This window comes from Emys orbicularis, chromosome 3 (assembly GCF_028017835.1).
Source record: "Emys orbicularis isolate rEmyOrb1 chromosome 3, rEmyOrb1.hap1, whole genome shotgun sequence".
Classification (NCBI taxonomy): domain Eukaryota; kingdom Metazoa; phylum Chordata; order Testudines; family Emydidae; genus Emys; species Emys orbicularis.
In genome coordinates, this window is record NC_088685.1 from 204,505,777 (window position 1) to 204,530,949 (window position 25,173).

Consider the following 25,173-nt stretch of genomic DNA (forward strand, 5'->3'; position numbering starts at 1 on the left):
AATTGATGACCAAAGTGTTTTTACCCATATTTTGAGGCCCCCAAAGAAAAAAAAAAAAACAGATCTTCAGACTACTTGTATATTAAATTGGATCTGTGTATTTGCAGATTTTTTTCCCTATTAGTTCAGTTGAAAGTCCTGTTCACAGCCCCAGGCAGATGCTCTCTTTAATATCATTATATCGTTACTCCCAGAGTACACAAATACTAACAAAAAGTTACCCCCTTTGGAGCAGTCCTTAGCACTGAAATGGTGAATACAGACATTACATCTGAAAACTGTCAGTTACCAAAAAAGAAGTTTCACCCTTCTATTAATGTATTGATAACATCTTTCTATAGAAATTTTAATGGATACTATGTTGTTCTCTTACTGCTATGCATTGAACAAAACATAAACCGAGTCCTGTAACTACTTTATTAGCTCTTCAAAATGACATTAACAGGAGAAACCTGACAACTGTAGAATATCTGCAATGCGAAGTTCCATAAAAGATCCAGTTCAGTCGTAGCCATTGGATGAACTACTTTTTCTCTCTTGAAATAAGTGAATTTATTTTTGCCAGATCGCCAAATGACACTGTTGCAGAACCTTTCTGGGCAGGTCTTGCCTGAAAAAAACAAACAAACGAACAAAGGGCTCATCTTTATGTTCAAAACAAATCACACAAGCCTTTAAAAAGAGCCCCTTAGTTGCTTAGAACAAAAAAGGTGCTATCTTATGAAATATGGGAGTTATTGACATTCAAGCATAAAGCAATGGATAGGCTTCATGTTACCTGTGACTCTTGGAATTTCCAGCCTATCATGTAATAAATCTGAAATGTAGCAGGTACTGAACCATCATTACTTCCATACATTTCTATTAAAAAGAGAAATGGGTTTATATACATTGAAGAATTAAGTATGCAATGTTGAATCTGACAACAGTTTTTGCTGAAAGCAACTATACATTTTTGAAAGCTATTTTTACTGTGAGGAAAGGAAGACCCTTAAAATTCTGATTGTAATAAGGTATAGAAGACAGAAGACAAGATGAGAATACAAAATGTGAATCTATTACAAATCTACAGTAATTACTATTAAAAAGATATTACAAAAATAAATGGTACTTTTGTGTTAAAAATAGAGAACCACATTGTGTCTTAGATAAGAAAAGTAAAAAAAAAAAAAAAAAGAAAAGGTAACATGGAAAAGAGGTATGTTCATAGAACCAATGAAGGCTAAAAAGATAGCTATTAAATGTGTACTTCTACCTTGATATATTGCTGCAGCTGCCAACATGGTTTCTCTGTGTAGGATAGGTTTCCTATTCCAAGAACAGTTACTCTCTCCCATACCTAAAAATAGGTTTCAGCTTTAAAAAAAAAGATACAGTATACACCATGAGTTTGAAATTTCATGTGTAAATCACACGTTTATATTAAGTCAATACAGAGGCAGAATCCTCCAAATAGAACGGTACAGCATACAGAGATTTGATTCGAGGGAACATCTACTTTACATTGCGAAGATGCAAAAGCCTTGCATAGCTTGTATTACAATTTATGGTTATAAAGTTAGCCATTTCACTATGTTATTGTCCAGAAGACTTATTCTGCTATGTAATGGTCTTGATTTTTTTAAATAAGCAAGTTAGTCTGCTTATTTCCAGAATCTGAATACTGATGATTAAGCCTACCCCTCCATTATTATTTATGGATTTTTTAAAAAGGATACTAAACAGAAGTATAAAGTGACTATATAGAGGCAACAGTGATATATCTGCAACAATGTAATAACAAGGGTTTCATGCCGAGAAGTCTTCCAGTTTCTTCACACTCTGATTTAAGGCTCCCTCTCTTTAGCTCCTAAGCAGCTACCTGAATATTCTGATTTTTAAGCAGCCTCTCATGAAAGGCCATTTAAAATCTGTCCAGCGGCTCTGCCCTCTTGCAGCACTCAACTTGCTCCTACAGAGCTGTACAGCAACAGAGATAGAGCTGGTTCTACAAACAGTAGCCAGCAAAGAGAGCATTAGGGAGACAGCAAATTCTTCTTTGTAGGCTAAAATAGATCAGGAGGAGGGAGGAGATTATCCCTAGCCCCTCCAAAATTCAGGGGAAAGGTAATGGTTCTCAGGGGAAACTTAAAGAAGGAACTAGAGAGCCTGGGAGGGGAAAGGACAGAGGGAACTCTGTGCAAGGAACTGATATGTGGTTGCATGTGGGAAAAACTGATTGGATGATAGCACCTTATACAAGTACTGTAGTGCGTGCAATCACTTTATTGTGAAAGTGCAACTTACACATGTAGATTTTTATTGGTTAAATAACTGCACTCAAAAACAAAACAATGCAAAACTTTAGAGCCTACAAGTTCACTCAGTTCTATTTCTCGTTTAGACAATCGCTAAGACAAACAAGTTTGTTTACATTTACGGGAGATAATACTGCCTCCTTCTTATTTACAATGTCACCAGAAAGTGAGAACAGGCGTTTGCATGGCACTTTTGTAGCTGGCATTGCAAGCTATTTACATGCCAGATATACTAAACATTCGTATGCCCCTTCATGCTTCGGCCACCATTCCAAAGGACATGCTTCCATGCTGATGACGCTCATTAAAAAAATAATGCGTTAATTAAATTATTGACTGAACTCCGTGGGGGAGAACTGTATGTCTCTGGCTCTATTTTACCCACATTCTGCCATATATTTCACGTTATAGTAGTCTTGGATGATGACTCATCACATGTTGTTCATTTTAAGAACACTTTCACTGCAGATTTGATAAAACTCAAAGAAGGTACCAATGTAGATTTCTAAAGATAGATACAGCACTCAATCCAAGATTTAAGAATCTGTAGTGCCTTCCAAAATCTGAGACAAATGAGGTATGGAGCATGCTTTCAGAAGTCTTAAAAGACCAATGCTCTGATGCAAAAACTACAGAACCCGAACCACCAAAAAAGAAAATCAACCTTCTACTGGTGGCATCTGACTCAGATGATGAAAATGAACATGCGTCGGTCCGCACTGCTTTGGATTGTTATTGAGCAGAACCCACCATCAGCATGGACGCATGTCCTCTGGAATGGTGGTTGAAGCATGAAGGGACATATGAATCTTTAGCGCATCTGGCATGTAAATATCTTGTGACGCCAGCTACAACAGTGCCATACAAACACCTGTTCTTACTTTCAGGTGATATTGTAAACAAGAAGCAGGCAGCATTATCTCCTGCAAATGTAAACAAACTTGTTTGAGCGATTGGCTGAACAAGAAATAGGACTGAGTGGACTTGCAGTCTCTAAGTTTTATATTTGAATGCAGTTTTCTTTTTTTTTTTTTTTTTTTTTTTTTACATAATTCTACATTTGTAAGTTCAACTTTCATGATAAAGAGATTGCACTACAGTACGTGTATTAGGTGAATTGAAAAATACTATTTCTTTTGTTTTTTACAGTGCAATTTGTAATCAAAAATAAATATAAAGTGAGCACTGTACATTTTGTATTCTGTGTTATAATTGAAATCAATATATTTGAAAATGTAGAAAACATACAATTCATTTAAATAAATTGTATTCTATTATTGTTTAATCACTTGACAGCCCAATTAATATGTAAATTCAGGCATTCCAAGGCTAGAATGAATAATTCTTCCTAATCAAGCATTTCACCATTCTCGGATAACAGGAGAACTTTTCTGCAAGGTTTAGCTGGAGTTAAGAAACAGGCACAACCTCTAGCCTCCAAATACTACCACACCTTATTGTATTTAGCCAATTTTGAACAATAACCTACACGTTGTTTGTGAAAAATGTACTTGCCTTGCAAATCTTCCATGACCTCAAACATCCCTGGATAGTTGACTTGAATTTCATCAGTATCCTAAAAAATGTTTAATTCAAGTGTATAGGTAACTAAAGCAAAACAAGAGATTGCTCTATGAAAAGAAAATAATTTGCAAGACTATACAAGTTGTTTTACTGCTTGTCTTCCATTTATGCAACATAATTACACTAAGAAAAACATTACACATGGATAGCCATGTCTACATTCCTATAGAAATATATTTAGTAACTCAATTTGAATCACCAAATTCAGATTAAAGTGCCATTATAAGCAAAAGGAAGAGAAAAATAGCAATTGACCGTTAGTGTCTTACATTTTTACTAGTAGGTCTGAAGGTCTCAAAAAAGTTGTGTGGACCAGAAGCTAACCAAGCCAAGCCTTGCTGGACCTCTAGGTGCAAAAACACCACTTCAGCTGATCTCAGTAAATTATAATGGTGCTGAGACCAGAGGAAGGCTAAAGTAGCCAGGTGTCAAAACTACAGGATTTTATATAAACAAGTTAAATTGTAAATAGAAGTAAAGAGGCAACCAATTCAGTGCTGCCAAATTCCTAACTAGCTGATGCTGTGGTCTTCAAGGGAAGCAATGGATTATTGTCCCTTGTAAAGCACAATCAGGAGATGGATGACAGAAGGGAGTTTCGCATCCTAAAGGAAACACTGCAATCTCGTACCTATCGATTTTAAAAACAGTATAAGCCTCTCTACTACTCAAGGTATAGAGCAGGGGTCGGCAACCTTTCAGAAGTGGTGTGCCGAGTCTTCATTTATTCACTCTAATTTAAGGTTTCGCGTGCCAGTAATACATTTTAACGTTTTTAGAAGGTCTCTTGCTATAAGTCTAATATATAACTAAACTATTGTTGTATGTAAAGTAAACAAGGTTTTTAAAATGTTTAAGAAGCTTCATTTAAAATTAAATTAAAATGCAGAGCCCCCCAGACCGGTTACCGGGCCAGGACCCGGGCAGTGTGAGTGCCGCTGAAAATCAGCTCACGTGCCTCCTTTGGCACACGTGCCATAGGCTGCCTACCCCTGGTATAGAGCATCCAGAATTACTCTGACACTTCAAACTCCCTTTGCAAGAGGTATACACAGTCCACCAAATGGAGATGTCAGTCTCCATAAACTACAAGAGTTGTTTTACACTGCTCAAGTAAAAGATCACCTTCTGCAAGTCCATTTCCATGTATGGGGTTTTAAACATCTATGAAAGAACATGCATATAATATTCCAATCTCTATGTACCCAAAGTTTACACATTTTGAATACAAATTGCTTTTGTGGTCCATATTTCTAATACCAGTGTGTAACAGTCCTGACATGAACAGCAACAGATCTAATACGTTGATTGTTCTTCAATGCATTACTAAATTAAAATTATAGCAAGGTTCAATACAAGTTCAGTCAAGATACTTTTCATACAGAACACACAGTACTTAATTACAACACATCTACGTTGCTACGGCAAATGAGCAATTGACTTAAACCAGAACAGTGGGTTCCCACATCTCCGAATAATCAGGCCACTTAGTTAGGCACCTATGTCCATATTTAAACACCTCCAACATGTAAATTGAAAATATTTACCTCAATTAATGTTAAAGAAAGAAAAGGTTTAGTTCATTGTAAAGCTCAAGGCATGTAGTACACACAGTTTAGCAACAATTATGAGGCAACTTTAGGAGTCTGGGCACAATTGTAGTTTTGTGACTGACTATCAATTAGGTCATGTCTAGTATACCTAGTAAATGCACTCATTTAATTAATATGTTTATATGTATTTATTTAGTTTCATAAAAACATTGAGATGCTTTGGACAGTTAATTTCAAGGTGAGTACAAGTTCATGTGGTTTGTCATTCACCAACTTAAGTTTTTAATTTGCACCTATGACTGTAGTAACAAGTTTTTACCTAATACCACCTTATGACATGTATTATTGCTAGTCTCAGCACCTATTTGATCTTTGGAGCTAGAAATATAAAGAGGGAAAATCACTATCACCTTAGCTATGACATTCACCTCTGATTTAGTCAAGTCAGACTTCCTTGTTAGTAAAATTAAGAGCAGACTACTTATGCTCAAGACAGAACCAGTCCTACGAAGGCAGGTAACGTCTTCTCCACTGCAATTTCCTAAAGCTTTGAAACCATGAACACAGATCAACAGTACATTTCTGTATTAGTTTCCATGAAGATAACCTGCCTTTGCTAAAGAATCATGCTGCCTTTCCCATGGAGATATGCCATGCCCAAGTTATTTGCTCTATTACCTCCCTATTGAAAGGCTAATAGAAACAAACCAACATCCTTTATCCTAGAACCCAAGGAGTTTAGTATTCCTCATTGGCACCACTGTTAATTTTCCAAAACTGTTCCACTCATCATATTGATAATTACCACAGTCAATGTGTTAAAGCCAGCTCTTCCCAGCAGATGTCCTAAGTCAGTGACATCAGTGAAGGGAGATACATGTGGTGAGAATCCTCCTTCTCTTTCCAGTTCTGCTAGCTGCAAAGAGCAGCGAAGTTCATACAGAGTTTCTCCTCCAAACATGGCACCAATAAATACTCCATCTGGCTTAAGGACTTGATGAATCTATAATACAGAAAATCTGCTTAATATTAAAGGTCTGCAAATGTTACTATCTGGTACAAAGTTCTTAAAAGTTTTCTTTTTGCCTGTACAGAAAGGATGAAGCACCAAGATCACTGAAACATTGAGTATCTCCTCCCCTTACTTTCTAGCACTTGAAGAATTAGGGTTAAAGAAACAAGAAGCTTAAAGTTGGATGTTTTATTTCTGTTGGAGGTTCTACTTTTAGTTCATTTTATACAGGAAATATTAAAATACCTGGTAAGACTAGATAAAATAAAGGAAAGTGTTTGTTGTAATCAATTCAATTTGCTGTCTGAGCTCAGCAGTAATCCGCATCTGTAAGATACGTTAGTCAAATTTCTTTATCACACACTATACCAAACATTCATTCAACATAATTTGTTTTTAAATTGCTGCAATAACAGAATGCAACTGAGTGAAATTTAATATCACATGATGATTCAGGGCCCAGTCCAACTCCCACTGATTTAGCAAAGGCAAGGCAATTGTACTTTTAACTGACCGTTTTCAAGCAAATGTTATCTGATTTTGTATGCTGAAACATAAGTAATTGTGCACACAAGATGGATCTTAAGAGTGTGCCTGGATTTCTGAGAAGAGTATCGGGTTCTATTAACATGAGGAGGTCCTGCCAAAGTTTTTAGTGGCATAACAGGCTATAAAATCTTCCATACTGAACCAAAGTCATCATTTTGCATTTGTGCCTCGGAGCAATTCCCTAGGAAACCAAGTACTACCAAATCGCATTAAATTCAAAACATGCCTATGCATAGGCAAGACTATTATATCTGCATGGAAAATTCTTAACAGACACAAGAACATCTGCAGCTATTTACTTGTGAACAGAAAATACAGTAGGACAGGTTATGTATTTTTGCCATACTTTTCCAGAGGTGCATTGTAAATAGTTTGAATTTTAAGAGTTTAGGATAGAGAAGTAGACTTCCATCACTTTCCAAAAGTGATTTTTGTTCTTGTGAATGAGTGACAAGTGGAGGAATTTGTGATAACAGTCTGTCCTTAGATCGTGTAGTAGTATAACCATCTCTGATCCAGAGAAACCCCTAAGTTGAAAGAACATTTTAACACTCGAATTCTTGAACCCCTCTTGTGAGAGTGCCAACAAGCTTCATAAATATTTTGCTTAGCATAGAAAACTGTCCACTATGAATGGACAAATAAAATAAGTCAGGTAACAAACAGATTATCAGATAGTAACAACTTTCAGTCACCACTTGCCTCAGATGAATTCCAACTAATGTCATTGAGGTAAAAAGGCTCTTGACTGATACCTTTTTTTTTTAAATCATCCAGTTCTGATGAAACAGATAATTTATATAAAATACGTAAGTGATCTGACTTACAAAGTAATGTGCAATGCAAGATATTGGGGGAATGAGTAGTATTTAATCAGGTTATCAGCCAAGGTGTCTTATTCTGTGCTAATGTTGAGACATTTGATCAGCTAGTCAGCAGACAGCATCATTCAGTAACTATCAAGTATATGTGGCATAAGTTTAAGAAGTTAGCTGCAAATCCATTACTTTAAGCCATTGGTCCAAAAGTTACCTAGTAGGAAGTTAGTCATAAAGCACAAGCAGTTTTTAACTGAAGAAAATTCCTTTATATCTAGCTGCAATTTGAAAGAGATTCTGATGTAAGAAATACTTCTGCATGGAAAATTGTTGCAATCTAAGAAAGTTGAACATAACATAACATGTTTTATCAACTGCTTTGAGACTGGAATGTGTGTACAAGTTATGTTATATGTTTGGTTATCACTCAGGAAGACACGTTTTCCACGGGTTAACCAAATGACAATTTTAACAAGGTATCAAAATCAATATGGATACATCAATTCACAGCTGTTAATTTTTTCATCTCAGGTATTTAAACCTTTATCAATACAAAGTATGTGAAGAGTGGTGTCATTTCTTTTCTAGCTAATGTCTCAAAGTAGCAGAATTTGAGTCCTCTTAATGACAGACAACAACAAAATGGGTGGACAGTATTAAAATCATATTTAATCAGACTTCTAGGGATACGACCAAAAATATTTCAACACAAGCTGTCCATATACATCTTAGAAATAAGCAAAAGAGGAAGGAAGTACATATGAGAAGTAACTGCAAACCAAAATTAGTTCTGATTACCGGTAACAGCAACAGTTTTTCTTACCTCTCTAAAAGCTCTAGGAAGGTCATTCACCCAATGCAAACTAAAATATAAAGTGTACATTTTATTAAGGTTTAAGTGGTGAATACAATTTGAGTAAAGGCAAGTAGTTGTCACAGCAAAAAACACTTCAGAAGCCAAAGCAAAGAACTATCATCAACTCTTCCCCAATACAAGTTTTTAATGTAATTATACAAGTTGTCAAATATCTGCACAACAAATTTGATAGTATTCAAGAATGACTAAATTCATATACAGTACTATCAAAGATCTTTAAGACTAGAAAATGCTTGACTTTTGAAATACCATTCAAATGCCATTGCCTAGTTAAACCCTTTATGTTCTTGGGCAAGAACATCACTATCCCCTTATCTGATTTTACAAACATTAAACTTTAGTGAAATGATTAATACAAACCTTAAACTGCTAACAACAAGATCAAATGTGTCTTCTTTGAAGGGAAGGAATTCTTCATCAGCTACAATACTGACAGTGGGGATTTCAGTTTCCATAGTATTTTTCTAAGTCAGGTTAGAATAAATACACAGAATTTCAAACTGCATTTGATGCTATATTTCTTTTATTTCTCAGTATTGTGGAATTAAAACATGGCAGGCAGAAGTCAGATTGCTACTCACCAGAGCATTCTCTGCCATATCTACTTGAAAAAGTTTTTCAACTGTTTCCTGAAATAAGAAAAATCTGTCAAATATTTAGATTTATAAACCAACAAGAGGCAATCTCTCTGAACGCTTTAGGTGTCTTACAAATATTTTAAATACAGTAAGTAAAAACAGACAACCTCAAAAATAAAAAAAATCCATTAAGCATTCTCCCCACACCTTCCCCTCCAACAATGTTTGCTTCTTCAGCGTCCCTCCTAATCAAGCCACACTGCCAAGCATATGTTAAGGTCAACAGATTTGTGCTATTTCAGACTGGGGTAAGGGCATAACACAAATTTAAAAAGGGCTTACAGAGTAAGCCTTGTCAGAGCCCCCACCTCTTATTCTGAGATGGGTCCAGCTTGAGCACATCTGAAGATCTTATCCATGGCAGTATAGCATGGAGAAAAAGTCTCAGGTAGGAAGGTTTGATAGGTTAATACCAACACCTTCAACTTCACCCAAAAACCCACAGGAAACCAAGTGCAGATCATGGAGCACTGATTGATACACATTCAGGGCAAGAGACTCCATTTATCAAGGAGGTGGTGGGGGGTTCTGCACTAGCTTTAGTTTCTGAAGAGCCTTATGGTGCATCCCAATGTGTGCATTACATTAATCCAGCCTTCAGATAACCAGGAGATGCATTATGATGACAAAACCCATTAAGAAAATTATAGTAAAGTGCTGGAGAAGAGGTTAGTGTTGGGCGTCATGCTACTGTCAGCATAAAGAAAATCCAGGAATTATAGTTTTAAAGTCATTACAGACTTAATTTACACTATGCGCAGCTTTGATACTGTACACAGTTTTAGAAATTTTTTTGCTTTAATCAGTTTGTCTACTCCAGTCAATAAAGGTTAGTTTAATCTGCTACTTCAGAATCAGATGAATTAGCCTTAAAGCTTCTCTTTATGCCACTACACACTGGATGCATGTATGTTCTGTATACTATCACCAACTGAACTTATCTACTGAAAAGCACAATGTTGCCCCGGAAGAGTTATTATTTTAGAAAGACAAGGTAGGTGAGGTAATATCTTTTTGGAACCAATTTTTGTTGGTGGAAGGTGCAAGCTTTTAAGCTACCCAGAGCTCTTCTTCAGGTCTGGGCTCTGTGTAGCTCAAAAGCACGTACCTTCCACCAACAAAATTTGGGTCAATAAAAGATATTACCTCACCTACCTTGTGTCTCTCATATCCTGGGACCAACTTGGCAACAACAACACTGCAAACAACTGTGTAAAACAGTATTTTAAAGTATTTCATAAAAACAAAAGACTACCAAAAAGGAATAGATCCTCAGTTTATCTTATGTGCTAAAATTTAATTATGGTCTTACTGGTTACTTTCCAGTAACAAAGTCTAAATATGGAGGAGTCGGTGATAGGACTTTTCATCTTAAGAACACCAGTTCAAGTCTGACCCAACGTGCTATAAACTAAGTTACCATCTACTGATGATTCAGTGATCTGTGTGAAAGGAATCAGTGGTCTCAGTTCCGTTCATAATGGGAAGATGGTTCACATCACAGAACCACTATTGCAATTGGTATCTTTGTTGGCAGTTTTAACTGAACCACTATTGCAATTGGTATCTTTGTTGGCAGTTTTAACTGAAGTGACAAAGACTGAACTATCTAGCCTCCTGGAAAGTGATTGGGGGGGGAGGGGAGGCAAAGCATCAACTCCTCCCCTGAGGCCACCAGCAGGGGCTGGTCCATCTCCCCTTCAGGACGCACAAACACTGTAGGAATAGGCAGCCAGCATGAGTTCCACACCTTCCTGGGGGTGGTGGGGCTTGGGCTTCAGCTCTGGGGTCGTGGGCAGCAATCTCTGGCCTTGTGGCGGCAGGCTCCATCCCCCATCTGCAGGGCTTTGGGCTCCAGCTCTGGACTCATCCCCCGACACGTTGCCCCTGGCACCCGCTGCCTCCTCCAGTCCCCAGCCATGCAGCAGTACCCCAGGCTCCCGCCCTGGACCAACCTCCCCCCCCCCATCGCCCCTGGGCCCCCTACCCACCTCTCCAACCAGGGCTTAATTTGTTCTCCTCTTGCCAGGGCTGAGTAACTCTGCCGTGAAAAGTGATATCGTTAATATCACTTTTCACAGACTTCCAACTAGCTAGCAAGTCTGCTGTGAAAAATAATATTAACAAAGAGACAAACATCATTTTTCACAATAGCAGACTTACTAGCTAGCAATTCTTAAAAAACACCCACCAAAAAAGGCAAAGCATGCAAAGCACCTTATTTGTGTTTCTATTCTGTTTAAGTCCAGTAAAGAATAGAGACAACTGTACATTATTTTTAATTGTTGAGACTGCAAAAAAACAAAACAAAAAACCCCCTACATAAATAAATTACAGTGATTTGGACATGTGTATGTGCATATTTATTTGTTTTTCCTAAAGTTAATTATTTTAGGAAAAATTATCAGAGTGGGCAGCAGCAAGAGTTGGTTGCTGCACTCTGAGGCCACCCAAAAATTTGTTGTGAGAACCCCTGGTCTAGTGTACATCTTTCATGGCAATACATTTTAGAGGTGAGGGTGGGAGAATTACACCTCTAAACTGTGACTTAAGAATTAAGAAGCAAAAAGTTAACATGAGATTTCGAAGAATCTCTAAGTTTCATTTGTGAACAGCACAGCTTTACAAGAATAATTTGTACTATTTTTAGACACAAGCACAAACATACAGTACCTTGTTGAGATACTGAGCTATGTAGCCACTTCCACAACCAACATCCAACGCAAGAGAGAACGTTCTAAGCAAAAGAATTGTAAATTCCTTAGCATGCAAGTAAAACTACTATATTTCATAAATTTATGAAGTTCCAAATATCTTTTCTGACTAAATAGGATTTCAATTAATGTCAATATAAACAGCTTAAAGTCATTTTCCTTTGGTGTATATTGCCCATATTTCCTTTAATGGCACTTGATGCATGTAACTTGAGGGCTATTTCCCCCATTTATGACTTCACGTGTGTTTTCTTGCCACAATAATTCTAGAAAATAAAAATATGCAACTTCATTATATGTTCTATTTACATAAAAGTTATGTTAAGTCTCTAACTTTAATTCAAGTTTCTATAGAATAAAACACTGGCTTCCAAAATAAGTGAATGTTTGAGAAGGACAGTAAGGACATCTTACACAATTTTTAAAATCTACTTTCTCACGTAACAGTGGCAAGCTTCTCCTACCAACGGCGAGAGTATAAACCATAAACATCTGCAGAACTAAAACTTGTGAACCAGTGTAAATCCATGTAGTGCTGACTTCCTGACTTGGCAGACATATAGTTGCACTGCCTCTGCTGCTGCTGCTCACAGCTTTATGATACAGCAGCAAAGCACTATTTACAAGATGTTCAGTTTAACTGCTACTACAGTAGAATCTCAGCTTTATGAACATCTTGGGAATGGAGGCTGTTCGTAACTCTGAACAAAACATTATGGCTGTTCTTTCAAATGTTTAACAACTGAACATTTACTTAATACAGCTTTGAAAGTTAACTATGCAGAAGAAAAATGCTGTTTTTAACATCTTAATTTAAATGAAAAGCATAGAAACAGTTTTCTTGCCTTGTCAAATTTTTTTTTTTTTTTTTAAACTTTCCCTTTATTATTTTAGTAGTTTACATTTAGCACAGTACTGTACTGCCCCACTCACTTTGCAGCAAGCTCCTCTTTTTCTCCTGCCAGCTGAACAGGGATGAAAGGGGGATAGCGGGGGGGAGAACTTCACATTCAGACATCTAATAGCTACAGACTGAAACAAAAGACTGGGCCCCCTATATAGCATTCAGAGACAGCGCGCTGATAGCGATCCCACCAATCTTCCCACTCCCACTTTGTGTGTGGGGCAGGGAGGAGGGCACACACGCAGCAAGGGGAGACTAGGCCAATAACTAGGACGTTGCCCCTGGACCTTGCTCAGCTTCTCCTCAGCTTCCCTAATAACCTGTGGACAATGGGAGTCTCGTAAGTTTGCCAGCTCTGATATTATGTAAATTCTGAAATACCTGAGAACTGAATTTTTACTAAAGGGACACTATAAATCTAACTTCTGTTTGAAAGTGTTTTAACACAAACAAGACCTACAATTACTGTAACTGAAAGATCAGAGGGAAAATATTTATTTTTTTCTTTTAACTTTGTACATTTGACAGTATTCGATCTATAGTCAGCTTCACAGTTTTTCCTGAATATTCAACTCCTTTACTTTCCCCAAATATGGGCCTTACAAAACACAAGAGTAGGGAAAAAAGAAAACTTAAGAAAATGTGGTGATTGAACCACAAAAATTGGCAAGGGGACTCAGACAGATATAGTACTAGAATCTACTTTAATTCATACTTTTAACTGGGTAGATTCCAGAGTCAACAGATACTGGATATCTCTTGCTCAAAATTATTAACTTACCTGGTTATGTCAAATACCCGGTCTGCTACTCTGCCACCAACCTAGAGAATTGCAAGAGATTAAGATACAGGCGTTATAAATAAGAATTAACCATCAGCTACCCATCCCTGTTCTCCCTGAGAGTAGAAAGGTTTTTTTTGTTAGCAGTGCAGGGTGGGGACAAAGAGGGAGGGGCTGTTAGAGGGTCAAATCACAGAATCCTGGGCCAGGTCTACACTAAAAGTTGTCCCAGTGAAGCTCACACGTTTTTCAGGACAGCATTGCATGCATCCACACTTAATTTTGTTACCTACGAGCAGAACCCTCCACTTCTTCTGGCATAGTTTTGCTCCTTTTCAGGAGCAAAGCCCCTTGCTTGTATAGTTCTATACAAGCACAGTAGCAATGTGGACATGCAGAAACCTATGCCACCATAAGCAGTACACGTGCAATCCCACAACACAATATTCCCTTCAGGAGCAACCTGTCTGGTAGCACTTTCAGACTGTGCTGCTCAGGAGTCAAAGCTACCAGAAGTCTATCTCACATTATGGCACTCTCACAGGAACAAGACTATTGGCAGTAACTTGGCAAAGAAGATAGCAAAACTCATTCTCCAGGCAGGAGTCTCAGGGCACGTCTACAGCAGCGCTTTCACGTGGCTTGTGTAGTCGCGGCATAGTGCTGGGAGAGACCTCTCCCAGTGCTGTTAAAACAACTCACCTCCACAAGAGGAATCGCTCCGAGCGCTGGTTCACTCACTACACTGGCACTTTCCAGCGCTGAAACTTGCAGTGCTCGGGGGGTGTTTTTTCTCACCCCCGAGTGAGAAAGTTGCAGCGCTATAAAGTGCCAGTGTAGACAAGCCCTTAGTGCCTTGCAAAAGGGGAAGGGGCTGAGGAAGGAGAACAGAAGGTGAAGGAAAATAAGTTTTGGAGTCACCTGCCTGACCTGTGCCTTTTATGAACTGGGTGCTTTACCTATCAGGGACCCTACCACCTCCACTGTAACCACTGTGGACACTGCATCCTGAAGAGAAGGAACCCCACACTCTAAAGAAGAGAAACAGGCTTCTCCCCTCCACCCCAGCCAGCAGACAAGGAAGAGGTTTCAGCATGGGCCAGAAAGGGGATAACCAGGGGGAGTACAGCCAGGATCTGTTCAGTACCCAGCCAGACCCTGAACACCTTACACTGACACCCTTTACCTCTGGAGGAGGGAGATGCATGTGATCATTAATACTGTACTCCACTGTATAAACCACATTGTAGATGGATGCACCCTAACCCTTTGTCAAGTGAGTGTTGCATGTTCGCAAAAGCCTGAAAGAGCTGAAGTGGCATCTGCCTATATATCCTTTCCTCCTGTACAGCCACAAACCGCATTTTCATTACTCCTTCCCCCAGCTATCCATTTTTACAGTTACATGCTCAGGGAAATGGTTGCACATTCTCAATGCACCCCAATTAACCAACTACTACCCTAGATTATAAACCCAAATTAGCACCCACCTTTTACTCCTCTTCCCCACCCTCTCGAAATGGGAGACAAGCACATGAGTGGAGAAGAGGGTTTGTTAAAAAACGCGTTTGTATGGCGCAGGTCCTACCAGCAGTGCAAGGCCACGCTGGTAGCAGAACGAAGGAGACAGTATTATTGAATGCAGGTGACGTACATGTGCTTTGTTATGTGTATGACGCTGCGGGAGCCGTTTGGCTGGTGACAGACACAACATTGACTGGCACCGCTGGGAGTGCGGAGACCCCCCCCCGCAGCAGGGGCTCGCGGCAGGGGCGTCACCTCCTCCTCGCCCTGCCCCTTGCCGGGCCGAGGGGATGGCGGCGGGTCTCCGACGGGACCCAGGGGCGGGAAGCGTCACGGTCCCATCTTCCCTCCCTGGCCGCAGAGCCCCGCAGGGCGGGGGAGCTGCTCCCCGCCCCTCTGTCCTCCGGAACCGGCGGCGGCCGAGGTCCCATCTCCCCTCTGGGTCCCGCCGTGAGGGGACAGCGCGGATCCAGAGGAGCGGGGGGGAGGGGGTCTCACCTCCTCCCTCAGGTAATCGTACTTGGCGGGCTCGGGCTGCAGCGCCGCCCAGTTCTTCTGCTTCCGCTTCAGCTGTCGGTCAAAGGGGCTCCGGGCCCCGGAGCCTGGCGAGGCGGCGGCAGCGGCGGCTTCCCCGGACGCCGCCCAGAAGCGACGGCACCAGCAGCCCCGTAGGAGAAGGGAGCCGGGCCCCCGGAGAAGGGCGGCGGCCCTCATGAGGGGACAGGCAAAGGGTACTCGCTCCCGCGGAGACAAAGTGTCCGTCCGACCAGGAGGCACTGCGCATGCGCTGAGCTCCCCCACCCCTTCCGCGGCAGGCCTGCCAGGGGCCAATCGTTCCGCCCCTACCACGCACAAGCGTCGCCTCTGCCGCGAGCGTGAGCTAGAGACAGCTGCGCATGCGTACATGCTCCATTCCAGAGAAGCTCACGGTCGGGTATTTGTCCTGTCCGAGTCTCCGTCGTGCAAGGGCACGTTTAGTTGCAGTTAGGCGGCGCGCGCGCGCGCGAGAGAGAGGTGGCATTGGGCAAGCGGCAGCAGGTGAGTGAAGTTAGTAGGGCCGAGCTGTTAGTCGGGGGCGCGTGGTCCCCAGGGGATACATCTTCCGCCCCCCCCCGCGGTCGCGTGGCCCTGGGGCCGGCTGAGGAGACGCTGGGTTGAATCCGTTCGGGGAAGACCCCGTGGTCAGCTGAGGGAGGCGGGGGGCATTGCCCGCCTGGGCCACGCCGCGAGCTCGCGTGCGGGCCCGGGCCGCCGTCTGTACCTGCTTCCGAGCCCCTGCGGGAGTGGCGTGTCCAGCCGCCGCTGCGGGCCCGGCCGCGGCACAGACCTGCTGGCTGGGCAAAACCTCGGCCAGGCTCGGGGCGCGGTTTGTTTAACCACACCCGGGACGTGACTCGCGATCCAAGTGACACCCCCACCCGCCCCGATGCTGCGCCGGCTGAAGTCGCGCTGCCCTCGGCGGAGATCACCGCGCGGTTTCAGGCAGGCCAGTCTGATGGACGAGAGCAGGGAGCCGGGACACGGCTGCCATAGTGATTGCAAAGACCAGGCGCGTGAGGTAATATCTTCTATTGGACCAACCTCTGGTAGTGAGAGAGACCTGAAGAAGAGCTCTGCAGAGCTCCGTAACTAGTCTCTCACCAACAGAAGTTGGTCCAATAAAAGAGATTCCCTCATCCATTGTGTCTCTAATATCCTGGGGCAAACACGGCGGCAACAACAGGGCAAATAGTAAGATTATGCAGCTGTTCAGCATTAGCGCTGGGCTTGTTCGTGGTTCCAGACTTCTTAATAGTCCGTTTCCTGCAGTGTGTGTGGGAATCCAGGGCTGGTGGTGAACCACTAGGAGAAAGGGTAGCTGCTAGGGTGCTTCTCACAAATCTTCATTCATTGGTTAGGGAAGTATTTTGATACCAGTGTTCCTCAGTATAATTTGGTTACTCATTGTCATTCTCCTCACAGTCAGAGCGAGCTATAAGGGGGAAAGAGGAATTATAGAAGGAAGCTGGTGAAAGAGGATAATTATAAATTCTTAATTCTAGAACGAGATACTTACTGTGCTATAGTATAGGTACTTAAGGGAGTGCCCCCATTCTAACTACAGAACATGTCTTGGTAAAGTCAAGTAAGCAGAATAGCGGTTATTTACCTCAATGTGCTTACTGTACACAAACATTATTTTCTTTTTAAAATGTGCTGATAAGCAATTTACATTGCATATGTTAAAAAAAAAAAGACTCGGGTTCTCATCTCTAAAAATAATAAATTCAAACCTAAATAGTAAGAAAACAAAAATATTATTGCAAAAGCACAAAATTTGGCATGATGATTTGAACAGACATAGAACCTGAAACTACTTTTTACTCTTTTATTATTATTATTATTATTATTATTATTATTTTGAATTGAGGTCTTTTTAAATAGGAATTTTTTTCCTCTCCTCCAGCCTTGCTTCATTCCTTCCTGACATCCAAAAAATATAGAGGTCAGTAAATATTGCGTGCTCTGTTACCTTTAACACAACATGTATATAACTTATTTTAGTAATATGCATTAAAGTAGGATTTAATTTTGTTAACATTTATTTTAAGCAACAAATGGTTTATTAGTCTGTGTGTATTTTTACATTTTAGGTTTATCAAGTTCTGATCCAAAATTGTCAAAAATGGCATCCAAGAAGGAACTGACTAGCGATCAGCGGTTTAGGCATGTTACAAAGGACCCTAGGTTTTGGGAAATGCCAGAAAAAGACCGCAAAATCAAGATTGACAAAAGATTTCGGGCTATGTTTCATGACAAGAAGTTTAAGTTGAAATATACTATTGATAAAAGAGGCCGCCCTATTAACCACAGCTCTACAGAGGATCTGAAACGGTTTTATGATCTTTCAGATTCAGACTCTGATCTTTCAGGAGTTGACACCAAAGTATTTGCTGGAAAGAAAATGAAGAAAAAAAAGTCAAAATCGAAAGGAGGAATAGACTCTGGGAAACTGCTTGACAAACCTACTGAAGGGGAAAGCAAAATAGTTAATCAGGAAATGGGCCACAAATGTGGAGCTCCATTGAAATCTGATGACTCCCAGAATGGACAGAAAAGCATCACGAGGATTGCCAGCTTATGTAGCTCAAAGTTGAAAAATGACTGTAAGAAAATTAATGTAGAAATTGATCCTACACAGGATGATAAAGGTCTTGTATGGAAAGGGAAAAATAAACAAATTATAGTGAGCTCAGATTCATCTCTAAGCAAACAAGAGTCTTCAAAAGCAAGTAGTACTAAATCAGTCAAGGCTCCCAAAACAAAGTTTTCTTTAGAGGAAAAGAAAACTGAATCAGGTTTGTTAAATTTAAGGAACATGTTATATCTTTTTTTTAAAGTATGTATTTGTCTTTTGCAAGGTCAGACAAAGTGGGTGAGGACATCTTATTGGACCAACTTGAAAGATCAGTCATTTAAACAATTGATCTAGCCTTTTCTGCTTTTAAATAACTCTTCTATATGTGCAATTTCATCTTATTGGGAGAGACTAATTTTTAAACAAGGCCAGTGGTAAAGCTGTTTCACATTTGATAAGACAGTTTGAAAGAATAAAATGGTAAAGACATCTATCAATACATTCACCAAGGGAATTAGGAAGAAAGTTAAGGCCTGATCCTGCAAACAAAAATTGCTTTTAGCATGTGAGCAACTTTGATCAGTATTCCTATGTGTTCACAGTTTTAAGCCTTTACTTTGGGAAGAATGCTGTTTCAAAAGAGAACTGGTATAGATTATTAATTCATTGCACTAAGAAAGGGGAAAAGCATACTTTAAAAAAATATAGAAAATGTGTATGTTTCTATAGTGTACTTAGTATTGTCAGAATCATTTTTAATTGCTGCAATCTTATTTCAGAACTTGAAATTGATGATGCAGTTTTGGTGTAATGTCCTGTGTATGAATACGTGTGTTCTCTTATTTAGGATTAAAACTATCCTGATGTTACCTTAGAGACTAACAAATTTATTAGAGCATAAGCTTTCGTGGGCTACAACCCACTTCTTCGGATGCATAAGCTTTCGTGGGTTGTAGCCCACGAAAGCTTATGCTCTAATAAATTTGTTAGTCTCTAAGGTGCCACAAGTACTCCTGTTTTTTGCGGATACAGACTAACACGGCTGCTACTCTGAAACCTATCCTGATGTTGAGACTTGAGGAAGGAAAAATTTAAAATATTCAAAGCATTTTGGAACAAATTGTATATTTGGTACTAAATAGTAAAGCAGTTAAATGCTTCTTGATTCAAAAGTCTGAGATTGAAGATGTGATATGCTTTTAAGTTTTTTGGCAAAAAACATGCTAGAATGAAATAACGTTCATACTGTTACTAGAAAGGATGAGTGGGCAGGACTGTTGATTTTCACGTGTTCAAACTTTGAATTATAATTGTCTTAATGAAGTAGCAATATATTGTAACATCTCTGTAGCCACCAAAGATTGTGGTTGTCACTAGGGTGACCAGACGTCCCAATAAAATTGGGACCGTCTCGATATTTGGGTGATTGTCCCGATATTTCAGTCTGTTGGCAGCACTCGGCTTTTTTTTTGCTCTGCCGGCGGAAATCCCCCTCCCCTTCCCCTTTCCCCCCGTGTCTCGATATTTTCTTCATCTCATCTGGTCACCCTAGTTGTCGCTATGCTGCACCCTGTAGCCATGATGCTTCGTAGTTGTAGCAGGATAGAATTCGATTCTTCTGCTTCAGAAGCACAGATGCCCACCCATCACTTGAGCTAAGGGAGAATCTACTTTAGGAGTTGTCAAGGCTGATTCCCCACTCTGGCACTTTGAGTGCAAAAGGTGGGGGCCTGCAAGGATTTATTAAATTCCCAAGGTCACAGCTTGTCTCTGACCTTGGATGGGTAGATGCTGCCACCACCCAAGTGCAAAAAAACAACAACCAACCTCTTTTGAGAACCCAGGAAGGAACACTTGGGAATTCCTTCCTGTGAGGTACCCTCAAGTCTTTTCACCCCCCCTTCCCGGGAAGAGCTGAGAAAGAAAGCAAAGGAAATCAACTGTTGCCACCAGCTAATTAAACAACATATGCACAAACCTTGTAGGGACACACAAATCCAATCCTGTCAAAAGCAACAAAGAGTCGTGTGGCACCTTAAAGACTAACAGATGTATTGGAGCATAAGCTTTCGTGGGTGAATACCCACTTCGTCAGACGCATGTAATGGAAATTTCCAGAGGCAGGTATAAATATACAGGCAAGAATCAGTCTGGAGATAACAAGGTTTGTTCAATCAGGGAGGATGAGGCCCTCTTCAATCCAATCCTGTTCTTAAAAAAGGTGAATTTTATTAAACCCAAAAAGAAAGGAAATACATTTGGAACTTAGGCTTTTTGCTAGATCTTAAAAGAAACAATTACAAAAATTAAGCATCAAGATAGCTCTCTTGAGGTTCAGCTTAAAGGTTACAAGGAAAACAAAAGCATCTGGGGTTAGCACAGAGGAGTCCACAAGGCAATAAGAAATAAAAGAAATAACCCTAATCACATCTTCCTAGACATTCCCTGATGACTTACATATTTGGGGTTTCAGATAAGTAGGGTTGAGGGTATGATTTGATGCTTTTTCATACCTGGTTTTAAAGCTTCTCACAGCATAACTGCTGCCCTGCTCCCCTCTTTCCCGGAGAACAACAACAGACACATTGGGAAAGCTTTTTTCCCAATTTTAAAAAGTTCTAGTCCTCCCATTGGCTCTTTTGGTCAGGTGCCCACTCACTTCCCTTTACCTGTGGACTTGTTAACCCTTTACAGGTAAAGCAAGTAGAGAACAGTTACGGTGTTTTATAGCTAACTGGCTGGCTGGGTGTCCATAAAAGGGAGCTCCCGCTTCCCCCCCCCCCCCATTTATCACAGGAGTACTGGGTCTTTGAGACACTGTTCAGAAATTCTGATTCTGTTCAGATGAGGAAAGATACAACTACATCTCAGCTAGTTTAGTACAGAATCTCAGAATCCTGTTTTATCATAACTTTATCATAATTTTTGTGATGCTCCCCAGAGATATCTGGGGTCCTGAACCACCTCACCATCACCTGCCTTTGTCTATGCCTGCTGTGGATCAACTCCCTGAGTCCACCAGCCTCTTGCAACACAAGCACTGCCTTCCAGGCCTCTGCAGGCTGCATTCTCTCTGTGTGGGTCGAGATAGTACACATTAAGCCCCAAGTCCTCGGGGTGTTCCCTGCAACATCCAGCTTCTTATCTACAGAACACTCACAGAATTACCAGGCATAGACAATTTAAGACACTGTGATGTTCTTTGGTGAACCAGAATATACATACCAGAATCAGGAGATTTCTGCAGCCCCTTGTCCGTTGCCATTAAGAGCTTCTTGGGTCACAATATTTCTGTTTAATTCAGTGTTCAGATTTAATTAATTGGAGTGTTGAAATCCAAGTAACTCCATCTGTAATGACTCAGTCTTTTGGGGTATTCTTTTCCCCTTTTGTCTGATGTAATCTCTCCAGCTGTCATAGATTTTATATAAAATAATACAGCTATATAAAAATATATTTTTAAAAAAGAAACAATCATAACATAGTAATAACTTAGACTGTAAGCTTCTTGCAACAGGAACCAAGTTATCATTTTCTGCATAAAGCACCATACACACTTATGGAACAGCATACACATATAAATAATGTTAAATCTGATATTTACCTTTTCAGTGAATAAAGCTGCTATTGCATATGAATAAAGTAACATCAACAAAAGCCAGTTAGATGAAATTTCTAAAAATGAAGACTATTTTGATTATGCAGAATCCAAAGATGACGGAGAAACAGGAGAGGAAGAGGAGTCGGAAGATGACGGAGAAACAGGAGAGGAAGAGGTGTCGGAAGATGACGGAGAAACAGGAGAGGAAGATAGTGATGATGATTCAGAAGAAGATGAAAGTGACAGTGGGCCTGATCTGGCTAGGGGGAAAGGAAATATTGAAACCAGTTCTGAAGATGAAGAGGAAGATGATATGTCTGAAATATTTCCAAAGGAGCCAGAGATCGAGCATGCCTGGAGAGAACTGCATACAGATGCTCCTCGTGCAGATGAGGTAACATTTTGGAATAGTCAGTGATAGTATAGTATACAGAATAGACTAGAGGATATTTCTGTGAGTGGAAAAATTGTTATGAAATGACTAACAGATCAATCAAATGAATAGAGTGGCAACATTTTTGTAGCTAATTACTGGGGCTATCAAGCAATTAAATTAATTGCGATTAATCGCACTGTTAATAGAATGCCATTTATTTAAATATTTTGGGTGTGTACTACATTTTCAAATACATTGATTTAAATTACAACACAGAATACAAAGTGTATAGTGCTCACTTTATATGACTATTTTTTATTACAAATATTTGCACTGTAAAAAAAAAAAGTATTTCAGTTCACCTCATACAAATACTATAGTGCAATCTCTTTATCATGAAAGTGCAACTTACAAATGAAGGGTTTTTTTTGGTTACATAACTGCACTTGTATGAGGTGAATTGAAAAATACTATTTCTTTTGTTTATAATTTTTACAATGCAAATATTTGTAATAAAAATATGAAGTGAGCACTGTACACTTTGTATTCTGTGTTGTAATTGAAATCAATATATTTGAAAATGTAGACAAACATCCAAAAATATTTAATAAATTTCAATTGGCATTCTATTGCTTAACAGTGTAATTAAAAGTGCAATTCATTGCGATTAATTTTTTTGAGTTAATCGCATGAGTTAACTGCGATTAATCAACAGCCCTATTTATTATTTATACTATTTAGTATGTCTCCTTTAGAGGAGCCTTGTCTTATTGAAGGGGTAAGATTTTTTTTATCTCAAAAAATCAGTATTCTAGAGATGAGAGGGGTGTGAGTTGCGCAGGAGAAGGGTGAATTCTTGATGCTGCTCCTGTTGTATTGGGTTTCTGAGCTTACCAGGCTTGCCTCCTGTCCAAAGAGGAAGAGAGTTTGATCTTAGAAATCTGCATTCGGGGGTAAGCAATGACTTGTGTAGGAGGAGTGTCTGGGAGGACAGGGGGTTACAGCGGTGGGGGAGCAGGCAATGACTTGTGCAGGAGGAGGGTGAGGGAGGTATCTTGCTGCTGCCTCTGGAAGCGTGGTTTATGGTACTGAACTTGCTAGGCTCTCCTTAATGAGTGAGGCGGGCTCCTTTCAGCTGAGCGCACCTCGTTTGCAAGGGTGAGTGGATTTTACCTCAGGGACTGGGCATGCGGCAGGGGAGGAGAGGCTGATGCAGGGAGGCTGAACTTGCCAGGCCCCTGCTCTCTATGGGGTGCCCCTCGAGTGAGGGGCTGGTCAGGGGCATTGGGGCACGGTGTGGTGGTAGGGTCAGTCCCCGGAGCGAGGGGCATGCCAAGGGTGGTGCAGGGTCAGTCCCCGGAGCGAGGGGCATGCCAAGGGTGGTGCAGGGTCAGTCCCCGGAGCGAGGGGCATGCCAAGGGTGGTGCAGGGTCAGTCCCCGGAGCGAGGGGCATGGTGAGGGTGGGATCAGTTCCCAGACTGAGGGGCCAGCGGAGGCATTGGAGCATGGTGTGGGACTGTGTGTGTGTGTGTGTGTGTGTGTGTGTGTGTATGCGTGTTGGTCTCCAGAGAGAGGGGACGGCCACAGAGGGTTGGTCCCCTGAGCGAGGGGGCGGCCAGGGGCATTGGGGCATGGTACGGGGCTGGGGGGGGAGGCATTGGGGTATGGCAGGGTCAGGATCCCTACCTCTCTGCCAGAGCTGGGATAGGAGCCACTTTACTTTTCTCTCCCCTCCCTGCTGTCCGGAGGTGGATTGGGTTACTGCGCCTGACCAGACACTGTCAGGTCCATCCACAGCTGATGCCTCCCTCCCTGCCCAGATGCATGTGATTAACACCATTAAAAGAATTAACAAGTTAATTTTGTTTTCAGTTAATCACCGGCATTAACTGAGATTAATCGACAGCCCTACTAATTACTTATTAGTTCATAGTATTCCTTTGCTTGAAACAATTGCACGTTGGCTGCCTATAAGTGAGCAATTTAGTGCTAATGCGAGATGCATCAGTTCAGTTAATTTCTGCATCTCTCGATGATAGTGCTCTTGGTCCTTTGCTGGAAGGAGGGTTTCCTGTTGTTCGATTATGACCTCTGAAACTTATTTCGACAGAGTTTAAAATTCTGTTCACCATTAGTGTGCTGGAAGCTTTCTCTGGTAAGTGTTGGGAGGTCTTCTCTAGGCCAGTGGTTCTCAACTATGGGTACATGTACTCCTGTGGGTACACAGAGGTCTTCCAGGGGGTACATCAACTCATCCAGGTATTTGCCTAGTTTTCATAAAAAGTATTAGTGAGGTCAGTACAAACTAACATTTCATACCGACAATGATTTGTTTATACTGCTCTATATACTATACACTGAAATATTTATATTCCAATTGATTTATTTTATAATTATATGGTAAAAATTAGAAAGTAAGTAATTTTTCAATAACAGTGTGCTGTGACACTTTTGTATTTTTATGTCTGATTGTGTAAGCAAGTAGTTTTTAAGAGAGGTGTAATTTGGGGGTATGTGAGACAAAGCAGACTCCTGAAAGGGGTATAGTAGTCTGGAAAGGTTGAGAGCCACTGTTCTAGGCCATTTATCAGATTTTAAGGTTTTATTTTTTAAAAAGTTATTGTTCCAAAGGCAACCTTTCAAATTTGTTTTGTAATGTTGTCTGTCATCAAATGCAGACAGACATCCCTGGTGCCTCTGTGGCTAATCAAACTCAAAGTCATGCTTTCTGTAATGGTGCTGAAAATAATGTTGTCCCTTCTGCGCTAGCAGTTAACCTTTTTTCCAACATTACTTCAGGGGGACCTGTTGCTGTCAGCTCTTGTC

At 40.6% G+C, this 25,173-nt stretch overlaps 2 protein-coding genes across 2 annotated transcripts in view; one reads left to right on the top strand and one right to left on the bottom strand.

Annotated features, from left to right (window-relative positions):
- Positions 1-403: 403 nt before the first annotated feature.
- Positions 404-15,965, bottom strand: NDUFAF5 (NADH:ubiquinone oxidoreductase complex assembly factor 5). Its single transcript, XM_065401162.1, has 11 exons — positions 15,750-15,965; positions 13,728-13,768; positions 12,002-12,065; positions 9,272-9,319; positions 9,051-9,154; positions 8,637-8,676; positions 6,240-6,437; positions 3,813-3,873; positions 1,256-1,339; positions 779-861; positions 404-610 (listed from the first exon to the last, which is right to left on the bottom strand). Exons 1-11 carry the CDS (start codon positions 15,963-15,965, stop codon positions 524-526), a joined length of 1,026 nt encoding a protein of 341 aa, XP_065257234.1. The 3' UTR covers positions 404-523.
- A 192-nt stretch (positions 15,966-16,157) lies between these two features.
- Positions 16,158-25,173, top strand: part of ESF1 (ESF1 nucleolar pre-rRNA processing protein homolog) — a 64,502-nt gene continuing 55,486 nt past the window's right edge. The window contains exons 1-4 of the mRNA XM_065401071.1: positions 16,158-16,289; positions 17,698-17,736; positions 17,885-18,589; positions 22,075-22,364. Coding sequence (XP_065257143.1) covers positions 17,917-18,589; positions 22,075-22,364 — 963 coding nt within the window. The 5' untranslated portion in view covers positions 16,158-16,289; positions 17,698-17,736; positions 17,885-17,916. The remainder of the gene's footprint in view (positions 16,290-17,697; positions 17,737-17,884; positions 18,590-22,074; positions 22,365-25,173) is intronic.